Raw genomic sequence first — 12,808 nt, forward strand, 5'->3', positions numbered from 1 at the left:
ATTTCTTCAGCAGCTCACTGTAGAAGGAGAATGCTTAGCCACACACCCAAGGAATCTCTTTGAGTAGAAGTTAGAATTGGAAAGTGTGTGCATGCTTTAAAGTCCCATCTTTTATAGACCAAGAGTACAATTATCTCATCTCTAACTGGAGAAGTCACAGAACCAACTTCTCTACTTGCTCTCCAGTGTAAATGAAGCTTCGCTGAACTTGCTTGAGAAATTAAGTGGTCTATAGCTGAATTGCACTTTTCCCAGCCATGCTGGGAAAGGGAGTGGGGGAGGAGAGTTGACTCTTTGCACTCTAACTTAGGGTATGTCTACACTACGGGATTAATCCGAATTTAGATCATTCGGATTTGAGAAACAGGTTGTATAAAGTCGAAATGAGTGCGGCCACACTAGCACAGTAATTCGGTGGTGTGCGTCCAAGTACCGGGGCTAGCGTCGATTTCTGCACTGTTGCACTGTGGGTAGCAATTCCATAGCTATCCCATAGTTCCCGCAGTCTCCCGCGCCCATTGGGATTGTGGGTTAAGATCCCAGTGCCTGATGGGACAAAAAACATCGTCGCAGGTGGTTCTGGGTACAGCCTCACTTCCTCCCTCCCTCCCTCCCTGCATGAAAGCAACGGACGGCAGACAACCATTTTCGCGCCTTTTTTCCTGGGTGGGTGAACACTGCAGACTCCATACCACGGCAAGCATGGAGCCCGCTGAGGTCAAGACAGCACTCATGAATATTGTAAACACCTCGCGCGTTCTCGTGGAGTTTATGCTCAGCCAGGACCAGAAAAACGAGGAGAGGAGGCAGCGGCAGCGCAGCGACAAGCATGATGAGGACATGGACACGGACACGGACACAGAATTCAGTGAAACCACAGGCCCCGGTGCTTTGGAGATCATGTTGTTAATGGGGCAGATTCTATCCATGGAACGCCGATTCTGGGCAAGGGAAACAAGCACAGACTGGTGGGACCGCATAGTGTTGCAGGTCTGGGATGATTCCCAGTGGCTGCGGAACTTTCGCATGCGTAAGGGCACTTTCATGGAACTTTGTGACTTGCTGTCCCCTGCCCTGAAACGCCAGAATACCAAGATGAGAGCAGCCCTCACAGTTGAGAAGCGCGTGGCGATAGCCCTGTGGAAGCTTGCAACGCCAGACAGCTACCGGTCAGTCGGGAATCAATTTGGAGTGGGCAAATCTACTGTGGGGGCTGCTGTGATGCAAGTAGCCAAAGCAATCACTCAGGTGCTGCTACGAAAGTTAGTGACTCTGGGAAATGTGCAGGCTATAGTGGATGGTTTTGCTGCAATGGGATTCCCTAACTGTGGTGGGGCAATAGACGGAACCCATATCCCTATCTTGGCACCGGAGCACCAAGCCACCGAGTACATAAACCGCAAGGGGTACTTTTCAATGGTGCTGCAAGCACTTGTGGATCACAAGGGACGTTTCACCAACATCAACGCGGGCTGGGCGGGAAGGGTTCATGACGCTCGCGTCTTCAGGAACACTACTCTGTTTAAAGGGCTGCAGCAAGGGACTTACTTTCCGGACCAGAAAATAACCGTTGGGGATGTTGAAATGCCCACAGTTATTCTTGGGGACCCAGCCTACCCCTTAATGCCATGGCTTATGAAGCCATACACAGGCAGCCTGGACAGGAGTCAGGAGCTGTTTAACTGCAGGCTAAGAAAGTGCAGAATGGTGGTAGAATGTGCATTTGGCCATTTAAAAGGTCGCTGGCGTTCATTATTGACTCGCTCTGACCTCAGCCAAAGAAATCTCCCCATTGTTATTTCTGCTTGCTGTGTGCTCCACAATCTCTGTGAAAGTAAGGGGGAGACCTTTATGGCGGGGTGGGAGGCTGAGGCAAATCGCCTGGCTGCTGATTACGCGCAGCCAGACACCAGGGCGATTAGAAGATCACACCATGAAGCGCTGTGCATCAGAGAAGCTTTGAAAACCAGTTTCATGGCTGGCCAGGCTACCGTGTGAAATATCTGTTTGTTTCTCCTTCATGAAAACCCTCCCCCTTTACTGACTGATTTTCTGTAAGGAACCCACCCTGCCCCTTCCCCCAGCTTTCTTTCAAACCAAATAAAGTCACTATCATTTAAAAATCATTTATTCTTTATTAATAGATTAGAAAAAGAGGGAGGGAACCCGGGTGGTATTTGGGAGGAGGATTGCTGGGAAGGAAAAAGCCACAAAGAAAAGGTTAAAAAAATGACAGCCTTTTGCTTGGGCTGTCTACTGGGGTGGAATGGGAAGGTGTACGGAGCCTCCCCCCCCGCGTTCTTACACGTCTGGGTGAGGAGGATACGGAACATGGGGAGGGGGGAGGGTGGAACAGGGGCTGAAGCGGCAGTCTGTTTTCCAGCAGCCGTTCCTGAACCTCCACCAGACGCCGGAGCGCCCCAGCGTTGCATCCTTCATCCTCTGGTCTTCCTGCCGCCATCTCTCCTCACGTTGGTCCCTCCTCTCCTCACGTTGGTCCCTCCTGTCCTCACGTTCACTGACTTCTTTCCTATACTTTGAAACTGTTTCCTTCCACTCATTCAGATGAGCTCTGTCACTCCTGCTGGATTGCATAATTTCAGAAAACATCTCGTCTCGCGTCTTCTTCTTACGACGCCTTATCTGTGATAACCTTCGGGATGGAGGAGGGAGGCTTGAGGAATTTGCAGCTGCTGTAGGGAGGGGAAAAAAGAGAGAATTGTTTTAAAAGCTACGTTTTGCAGAACAATGCTTATACTCTTTCACGGTGACCAACACTGTTCACATTACATAGCACATGTGATTTCTGTGCAAGGTCGCATTTTGCCTCTTAATGCTGAGTGCCTGTGGCTTTGCTGCTAGAGATCACAGGTCTGGGCAACAGAATTCGGCTTGCATGCGGCCATGGTAAGCTTCTGCGCCGTGCTTTCCCACATACCAAGCATAGCTTGTAGAGTGCTGCAGAAGCCTGGCCAATCTCAGCCAGTTGGGGGGGGGGGGGGGCAGTGTGGTGGGGCTTGTCTGGGCCCCTTCAGGCAAGTAGAGTGCTGCGGTTTTTCTGTTAACATTCAGCAGCACCAGAAAACAAACTAACCCCCCCCCCTCGCCATGAATTCTCTGGGATGATCACGGTACCCCTCCCCCCACCGCGTGGCTGGTATCAGGGAAGATCCCTGCAGGCACCAAACTACCCCCCCCCCCCTCGCCATGAATTCTCTGGGATGATCACGGTACCCTCCCCCCACCGCGTGGCTGGTATCAGGGAAGATCCCTGCAGGCACCAAACTACCCCCCCCCCCCTGCCGACCCCCCCCCCCCCCTTGCCATGAATTCTCTGGGATGATCACGGTACCCTCCCCCTACCGCGTGGCTGGTAACAGGGAAGATCCCTGCTAGCCAAACGCGAAAAACTCAGGGCCAATTTCCCATCTGCGCTTGGCTAACTGCAGGGAAGGATTTATTTTCCGCCACAGGCAAACAGCCCAGTAGGAACGGCCACCTCTGTCCCCTTAATTAAGTTCCCGTATTTCAACCAGGTTACCAGGAGTGATATCACTCTCCTGAGGATTACACAACAAGATAAAGAACGGATGTTGCTTGAATGCCAGCAAACACCGGGACCATACGCTGCCAGGCTTTGTCAGGCAATGATACCAGATTACTTGCTGCAAGCATGGCGTGGTCAAGTGTCCTACCATGGAGGAGGGAATAAAGATGCACTGCCCAGAAACCTTCTGGCAAGGCTTTTGGAGTACCTCCAGGAGAGCTTCATTGAGATGTCCCTGGAGGATTTCCGCTCCATCCCCAGACACGTTAACAGACTTTTCCAGTAGCTACAGACTTTTCCAGTAGCTGAACTGACCGCGAATGCAAAGTCAGGCAAAGTAATCATTAAAAACCGTTTGCTTTTAAAACAAGTTTTATATTTTAAAAGGTAAACTCACCTGAGGTCCCTTCCATGGGGTCAGAGTCTTGGGTACTGGCTTGGGAGGGTACTTCAGTCGGGGTGATAAAAAGATCCTGGCTGTTGGGGAGAAGGGAGTGCTGTGTGCTCTCTGCAAGCTCATCCTCCTCCTCCTCCTCCACCCCATCGGCAGAATCCTCAGGCGTCGAGACTATCCCCGACCCAGAATCCACGAACAAAGGTGGGGTAGTGGTGGCAGCCCCCCCTAGAATTGCATGCAGCTCGGCGTAGTAGCGGCATGTCCGCGGCTCTGACCCGGAGCGACCGTTTGCCTCCTTTGTTTTTTGATAGGCTTGTCTGAGCTCCTTGACCTTCACGCGGCACTGCTCAGAGTCCCTATTGTGGCCTCTCTCCATCATGCCCTTGGAAATTTTTTCAAAAGTTTTTGCATTTCGTCTTTTAGAACGAAGTTCTGCAAGCACTGAATCCTCTCCCCATACAGCGATCAGATCCAGTACCTCCCTCACGGTCCATGCTGGTGCTCTTTTTCGATTATCAGCCTGCATGGTTACCTGTGCTCTCCACGCTGGGCAAACAGGAAATGAAGTTCAAATGTTCGCGGGGCTTTTCCTGTCTACCTGGCCAGTGCATCCGAGTTCAGATTGCTGTCCAGAGCGGTCACAATGATGCACTGTGGGATAGCTCCCGGAGGCCAATACCATCGAATTGCGGCCACACTAACCCTAATTCGAATTGCTAAAATCGATTTTGGCGCTACTCCGCTCGTTGGGGTGGAGTACAGAAATCGATTTAAAGGGCCCTTTACATCGAATTAAATAGCGTCGTTGTGTGGACGGTTACAGGGTTAATTCGAATTAAAGCTGATAAATCCGAATTAAAGTCGTAGTGTAGACCAGGCCTTAGGGATGTTTGCTAAGTATACTTAATTCAACAATTTTAATTTTGTATCTGTGAGACTTTCTGCTTTCAAGACTGGGGTCGTAGTGGCTTAATTCTTTTTTATCCTAGACTATGTTTGTCTTCAGTAACAAAACACAGCGGCTACAAAAGTTGTGCGAAAAATTAAAGTGCTCTATGGTCTCAGTTCTTTTTAGATAAATGCCCTAGGCGTGCTGTGCTCTGAACAAGGACATGCATACCCAATGGAAAACTTAAGCAAGAAAGAGAATTAGCAGATTTTACTTTCTCAATGGAATGGCATATTTTTACATAGGGAGATTGCAGCATGACAAGATAAAGATCCCAGTTCTTCCTTCTGTATGTCCAGAACTTCTCAGTTCTATGTGCCCGTAAGCTTCACAGAGTGGAGGGGAACATTATGGAAAATGCTGATTTGGCAGAAAGTAGAGGATCAGTATATGCATTTGACACATTTTACTTCTATGCAGATCTTGGCTACTGCTTTTGACCCTTTTTTGGGTGGCAGAAACTTTGACGAGGCTTTAGTAGATTACTTCTGTGGGGAATTCAGGACAAAATATAAACTGAACGTGAAAGAGAATGCTCGGGCACTGCTGCGCTTGTATCAGGAAAGTGAAAAACTGAAGAAACTTATGAGTGCAAACGCTTCTGACCTCCCACTCAACATTGAGTGCTTCATGGATGACCTTGATGTCTCCAGTAAGATGAACAGGTACAGTACTGCATGTTACACTAACTCCTACCAGAATATGGTGGTTTTAGTTGTGCCTGTAACACACTATTTCTTCTTCTACAGAGCTCAGTTTGAACAGTTATGTGCTCCTCTCCTAGCTAAAGTGGAACCTCCTCTAAGAACAGTAATGGATCAAGCTAGTAAGTAGAAGTTAATTCAGGGTACTATGTTTTGTTATCTGGCTCAAAAGAAAAACCGCTAAACCTTTTTAAATACCATAAAAAGTTAAAAGATGCAAAGCTAAGCAATGAAAAGTTAAATGTCAGTTAAGGTCGTCGAGGCAAGCTTAATTTGCCCCCCTTGCCATGTGTGCATTACAATATGGCCTATACTTATGTGATTACATAACTTTTTCTTTAATGGGATTTTTGATTCAAATATGGCACACATTAGTATGTATCTCTGATTTATTGAGCACCATTCATCCTGAACAATGAATGTGGTGGGGTTCTGAGGAAAAAAAATGGAATATAATCATGGAGTTAAGGAGTATCATGCTTGCACTATGGATACAACTGACCAAGAAACCTTAATTCTTGTTTCCTAATTTTAAGTGTTTGACTTTGCAACCTTTACATTTCTTTTAGCATAGCTTTTTATATGTAACTTACTTCCTATTTTTCCTTTAATAAAAAAAAGATTACATGATTCTGAAATAACCCTCTGCATGAGTCATCAGAAGTGTTTGAAGAGTTGCAGTAGCTGCTTCACAACAGTGCTCAGTGGGACTGGGGAGCGTGGTCAGTGCAGATGGAATTATGAGAATTTAGGAGCAAAGCCTGCAGTGTAAGCCCTGCAGCATATGTGAAAACTTCCTTTTTTGGGGGCTAAATAAATCTAGATGGATTTTCAGAGACAGAAAAAGGCCACTCTCTGATCTACCCCTTAAACATATTCACAATTTTTCCTTCCCTTTACTTTTAATATCTTTTGTAAGCTGACATAATAAAATGTGACTAGATAAATAATTCAAAAATGAGGAGGGAGACGAGAGCCTGAAAGCTAAAATACATTTTATAATGGCTGACAGTTGCCTGAGAGCATGTTAGTCATGCCCATATGACCCAAATCCAGCACTGCAACTTTGACCTGAAACCACAAATGCAGATTGTTCATCATGTTTCTTTTGAATATGTGTGTTTTTTTTATTTCTGTATTGCAGCCCAAAAAAGAATCAATTTCACCCAAGAAACCCTATAATTAGATTCGTCTTCAAGTGATTGTCCACATGGATTCTACTTCTGGCACACGTACCCATGCGCACAAGATCAAATTCTCTTGGCCAGCTGCATCCATTGGGGCTGCAGCTACCCTTGGATGCCCTCTCTCACGTACCTTTCCCACCCTTCAAACCTGAGTGCTTAAAGAACAGAGCAGGCACAACTGTTCCTTCTTACTGCCATGGCAGTGAGACAGAACCCCTACAGTGGCTTCATCTCTATGCACTGTGTGACTTTGTGTGTGTGTTTAGTTTTTTCCTCCTTTATACCCGTTGTCTTTAAAAACAAACAAAACCCACAACACTTTTATTAATTTTGGGGATTTCTCCTGTTACTATGGCTGAAACAAAATCACCAGTGTTTAAAATTTGTTCCTTCCTGTCATGTGGCTATTCTGCTCAATGACAGGCATTTGAAGTACCTTTGTTTTGTTTTTGTTTTTGTTTTGTTTTTGCCTTGAAGAGGGGTACATCCCTGATAGGTGTTTAATCTGTATCTCCTTCTCTTCTGTGCCATCTTGGAGGAGAGATGTCTGTTTTTAAATTCTCTCTTCAGGAGTGCACTGTATGAAAGCCTCTTCAAAACTAGAGGGGGAAAGGGCCTACTAAGCCAGAACAGGCTTCTTCAGCTAGCACTTTTGTGAGTTGAAACTCAGGTTGGACCTCATTGAGGGCCAGCCTACATCACCTTCCCCAGGACCTAATAAAATGAGTCCTAGATCTTGTCAGACTGCTGATCCACAATAGTTTAACCCAGACAGGTCCCTCGGATGCCTTGGCAATATTTGATTATATTATAAATTCAGTACCCATCTAAGACTTCTCTTAGTACCAACATCTGTGCCAGTGATTCTGGCACTGATCTCTGTGTTGCAGATGCTTCTCGCAACAACAGAGCAGTAAGGCAGTTTTGGGCCTCAGGCAGGGGTAAGCAGAAAACAGGCCTCCTGGCCCAATGTGGGGAGGCAGCCACCCTAGGGGTGGTAGAGGGGTAGAGGGACTCAGGCCCACCCTATTCCACCGGGTCCCAGTCCAGGGCCCTAACAGTGGCAGAGTGGTCTGTCACTGGGTCAGCAGGGATCCGCCCGCAACACACTGACCTAGTATCAGGCCACGGCCCAACCAAACAGTTGTCTAGTTTCCCTTGGCTACGTCCTACCTCCCCGGGGTTTGGTACCTATGTGCTGTAGGTATCCTCCATCTCCCCAGGGTCGGTGGTCAGTGGTAGCCCCAACCACTTGTTGGCACCTCGGCTGGCCTGCGGCCCTGGGAGCTGTGGCCAATTCTCAGGCGATAACCCCAGCATCACCTCGGTGTCTCGGTCAGGTGGAAGCCCTGGAAGCTTTGGTCAGTCCTCAGGCGGCAGCCCCAGGAGGTCGTCCTCCTCGACGTCCAGTCCTCAGGCGGCAGCGGGGGAGAAGCGTCTATCTCCCTGGGCTGCTCCAGCCCAACTGAGCTGCGGGACAGCCTGCATTTTGTACTTCTGCTTCCTGTCCCGCCCCAGAGCTTCCAGCATGGCGGGCATGGCTTTCCTGGCTCTGCAGCCGCCTGGTCTGTTGCCACCTCGCTACATCCATGAATTTGGTAGGGTCCTACTTACCTTACAGTAACTATATGGTTCTTTTAAGATGTTGTGCTCATGGAATCTATGACCCTCCTATTTCACTGCTGCTATGGAATTCTATACCATCTGGCTTCTGCATTGGGGGAACAACTATGGGATGGTTAGGACCCCTGTGCCCTTTATGGCTTGCGGGGAGGGGAGGGAAGTGGGTGAGAGAGTAGCCACACTTAGGCACAGTCCCAGTGGACACTGTTGGGCAAAATAATCTGATTTTATGCGTGCATAGGCACATGCACAGTAGAAGTGGAATCCATGTGGACAGCCATCTCAAAGAACCACAGTCACTAAGATACGTAACTTTTTTATTCTTGATTTTTGCACTTGCACTTGCACTTGATTTTTGCCTGAAACTTCCATAGACTAAAGGAGGGGCAAGGATTTGTTTGACAGTATAAGTCATTGCAATTTAATATAAAATTCTCATTGCACAGTGTTGGCCATTGACCTATCTTCACTGGTTCTTGTAGTGTCTAGATCAGGGGTCGGCAACCTTTCAGAAGTGGTGTGCCGAGTCTTCATTTATTCACTCTAATTTAAGGTTTCGCGTGCCAGTAATACATTTTAACATTTTTTGAAGGTCTCTTTCTATAAGTCTATAATATATAACTAAACTATTGTTGTATGTAAAGTAAATAAGGTTTTTAAAATGTTTAAGAAGCTTCATTTAAAATTAAATTAAAATGCAGAGCCCCCCGGACCGGTGGCCAGGACCTGGGCAGTGTGAGTGCCACTGAAAATCAGCTCGCGTGCCGTCTTCGGCATGCGTGCCATAGGTTGCCTACCCCTGGTCTAGATATTCAGTTTGATTATAAGAACCCCTTGAGTCAAGAGTGAGAATCCAAGGTATGTGATCTCTAGCTATATGCCAAAAAAAAAAAAGTCAGCTTTGGGTAATTCGAAGCTAACTTTTTTTAACTTATGGCCTGAACTGTGTCTTTTCTAGAACTACAGCGTGAAGACATAAGCAGTATAGAAATTGTAGGTGGAGCCACTAGAATCCCAGCAGTGAAGGAACAAATAACTAGGTTCTTTGGTAAAGATATAAGCACTACGCTGAATGCAGATGAAGCTGTCGCAAGAGGTTGCGCATTACAGGTATGGCTGTTAAGATTCTAGTCTGTTTTTTCTAGTCTGCTGGAAATTGTTCACTAACCAAAAGTCAGAGAATGCTGCAGCTTAAACAAAATGTCCCTCATCTCAGGATTTAAGGTCTTCATACTAAGTATTCGTTCTTTCTTGCACTGTCGTCTTCACTAATCATTTAAACGTTTGTTGTAGTTGTCACGTTTTGGTAGTAATTATGAGAGTAATGATGGGAAGGATGGTCTTGTGGTTAAAGTACAGGAGTGAAAGTCAAAATATCTGGGTTCTCTTCCTAGTTCTGTCACAGACCTTTTGCACTAATGTGGGTAAGTCACTTCCTTCATCTGTAAAATAGGGGTGTTTACCTCTTATGGTGGCTTTGAAGCTTAATTCAATCTGTTTTAAAAACTCATTGAGATCCCTGGCTGGCAGTCACTATAAGCTAAGTGTTACTATAATTAAACTTAAAATGACACTCTAGAGCCTCTCTTCATCAGTTTAACTAAGAAGATAATCCTTAATGAAAGTGACTTAAAATTGCCCCAATGTTAGTATGTGTAGTTCATTTTAAAAACATTTTACATTCTGAGATAATCATGGCCAACATGCTAGCTTTATAGAAGAATAACCATGCTAAATTCAAGTAAATATGTTTCTTCACTAAACTCTATGCATAATCAAAATTTGGTTTCTCTTCCAGTGTGCAATTCTCTCCCCAGCATTTAAAGTGCGTGAGTTTTCGATCACCGATGTTATTCCTTATTCAATAACTCTAAGATGGAAGTCCTCTTATGAGGAAGGAACTGGGTAAGTTTACTTTGAACGTAAAACTACACACAAAGATTTGATGGTGTGGGAAGATCAAACCTGCAAAACCATAAAATAGCTCATCTAGTCTACCTCTTATACTGTATTGTCATTTAATCATTTTGCCTCAGGAAGTTGGAGTCACGTACCATTTTACTATCGGTTATTTTCAGTCACCAGATGTCACATTGTTCTGATTTGTTTACCATAACTTCGTTAAAATTAACCTTGTATACATTAAAAAGCTTTCTACATAGAGATGCATGTAAAATGTAGTATTGTTGAGTTGGTGGTTGAGCTTATAGCTCTCATTCTGTCTTCAAACTTCAATTAAGTTAGAGAACGCAAAATAAGTTCTTCTTCGAGTGCTTGCTCATATCCATTCCATTAGGTGTGTGCGCGCCGCGTGCACGATCGTCGGAAGATTTTTACCCTAGCAACACCGGCGGGTCGGCTGTGGAGCCCCCTAGAGTGGCGCCTTCATGGCGCTGAATATATACCCCAGCCGACCCGGCGCCCCCTCAGTTCCTTCTTACCGCCCCTGACGGTCGTTGGAACTGTGGAGCGCTGCTTAGCTGTTCTCCACTCTCCCTAGCTTAGTTCATTATTCGCAGTTATAGTTATAGTTTATAGTTAAATAGTTCAATAGTTTTAAGAGTTGTCTAGTTGTTATAATAGTTCAGGGGATTAAGGGGGTCGTCTCCCCCTTTCTCCCCCGGCCGCGGGGCCGGGCTCATGCCCAACGCTCCCGGCTTCAAGCTGTGCGCCTCCTGCGCTAAGCCTATGCCCACGAGCGACCCGCACGACTCCTGTCTGAAGTGCCTGGGAGAGTCCCATCAAACAGATAAGAGCGGGACTTTCGGCTCCGGCAACTCCTGATGGAGGCGGCACTTAGTCCGGACGCTCCATCTACAAGTCAGGCCCCGGCACCTAGCGCCTCGGTGCGCAGTGCCCCGGCGGCACCGGCCATGACGACCACGCGAGTGGCGTCAGATGAGCCTTCCCGGCACCGGACCTCGTCGGCACCGCAAGCACAGCAAGTGCCTCGGCGCCGGTCATTATCCCCAGGGCATAAGAAAGCCCATAAGACGGGGACCTCCGTGCCGAAGACGCTGGCTCCCCCAGTGCCGGGGGTAGAGCCGCGTACGCCGGTGGAGCACCGGAAACAGGTGCCTCCAGCACCGTCGACTCCGGCGCCGAGGCCGTTGAGTCCGGTGCAGACGGCGTCTCCACCGAGGCCGGCGGTGATACAGTGCCTCCCGTCGACGCCAGAGACCTTCGCGGCGGCGAGAGACTTAATAGCTCTCACGGAGCCGGCACCGCCTCAACCACCGGCACCGACGGCACCGTTGCCTCGCCCGGTCCAGTCGAGGGGGAAACCTGCCTTGATGCGCCCTCCATCGCAAGGGCTGGAACCTCGGCACCGATCCAGGTCCCGAAGCAGGTCCCCACGCCGCTCGCAGTCCCGGCACCGAATATCGCCTCGGCACCGGTCGTACTCGCGGCCAAGATCTTCTTCGCGGCACCGCTCTACGTCTCGGCACCGCTATGATCGTCGGCACCGATCAACGTCGAGACGTAGTTCTCGGCACCGCTACGGTCGCCGCTTGACGTCGAGAGGCCGCTCCCGGTACCGGGCATACTCCAGGTCCTCGTCGAGGTCCAGATCCGACTCCCGGCACCGACGAGGTCATCGGCACCGGTCGCGGTCCCGGCACCGATCGCCGGCACCGCGTGGAGATAGATCATCTCCAGACCGGCACCGTGCGGCACCGCAGCCCACGGGAATCGTCTCGACGCTCTCGGCACCGCCATGGCCATCGAGATCGGGGTCTCGCTCCTCGGAGGACCTCTCGAGATCGGCATACCCCCCTCAGGGGCAAGCCGAGGAACAGGACTTGGGCCATTGGCAGAACATAACAGAGGACCATTCTCATGGCCCATCTCACTGGTCGTTTTGGACCCCGTGGGCGTACCATCAGGCGCAAGGGGCTCCAGTTGCTTCGACCTCTCGCTCCGGTCACTCTGTTAGAAGGGCCCCGGAGTCCACCATCTCTCGGCCTCCGCCAGGGGGCATGGAGGCTTCCGTGTCCGCACCACCTGACGCCCTGGACTCAAGCGCAGGTGATGCTCCGGCCCAGGAGCAGGGAGACCAGGACCCTCCCTTGGATCCTGTTCCACCGGAGGCATCTTCCTCTTCCTCTCCGGATGAGGCAGTGGCGGGCACATCGTGCACAGGTCCACCTCCAATAGATCTTCGGGCTCACCAAGATCTTCTGCGTCGGATGGCCCGTAATATGGACCTGCAGGCGGAGGAGATAGTGGAGGTGCACGACCCTATCGTGAATATCCTCGGAGCGGATGCCCCATCAAGGGTGGCGTTACCCCTGATCCGCACGATACAAGCCAATGTATCTACGATATGGCAGACTCCTGCCTCTATCCCACCCACAGCGAGAGGGGTGGAAAGGAAATACTTTGTCCCGTCTAAAGACT

The 12,808-nt window shown here is 48.7% G+C and overlaps 2 protein-coding genes across 3 annotated transcripts in view; one reads left to right on the plus strand and one right to left on the minus strand.

The window, feature by feature from the left end:
* The window catches only part of HSPA4L (heat shock protein family A (Hsp70) member 4 like), a 66,565-nt gene that overhangs the window by 25,316 nt on the left and 28,441 nt on the right, over positions 1 to 12,808 (plus strand). For both annotated transcript variants that reach the window (XM_065596372.1, XM_065596371.1), the window contains 4 exons: positions 5,314 to 5,558; positions 5,643 to 5,719; positions 9,366 to 9,517; positions 10,206 to 10,312. In XM_065596372.1, coding sequence (XP_065452444.1) covers positions 5,314 to 5,558; positions 5,643 to 5,719; positions 9,366 to 9,517; positions 10,206 to 10,312 — 581 coding nt within the window. The remainder of the gene's footprint in view (positions 1 to 5,313; positions 5,559 to 5,642; positions 5,720 to 9,365; positions 9,518 to 10,205; positions 10,313 to 12,808) is intronic.
* Positions 2,302 to 5,143, minus strand: LOC135983621 (myb/SANT-like DNA-binding domain-containing protein 2). The gene is made up of 2 exons (XM_065596373.1): positions 3,945 to 5,143; positions 2,302 to 2,693 (listed from the first exon to the last, which is right to left on the minus strand). Exons 1-2 carry the CDS (start codon positions 4,468 to 4,470, stop codon positions 2,302 to 2,304), a joined length of 918 nt encoding a protein of 305 aa, XP_065452445.1. The 5' UTR covers positions 4,471 to 5,143.

The sequence above is a fragment of the Chrysemys picta genome, chromosome 5 (genome assembly GCF_011386835.1).
Source record: "Chrysemys picta bellii isolate R12L10 chromosome 5, ASM1138683v2, whole genome shotgun sequence".
Taxonomy (NCBI): domain Eukaryota; kingdom Metazoa; phylum Chordata; order Testudines; family Emydidae; genus Chrysemys; species Chrysemys picta.

Coding starts and splice junctions, on each gene's coding strand:
- LOC135983621 (XM_065596373.1), bottom strand. CDS start 4,470: ATGCAGGCTGATAATCGAAAAAGAGCACCAGCATGGACCGTGAGGGAG. Junction 2,694..3,944: donor CCCCATGGAAGGGACCTCAG/GTGAGTTTACCT, acceptor CCCTCCCTACAG/CAGCTGCAAATTCCTCAAGC.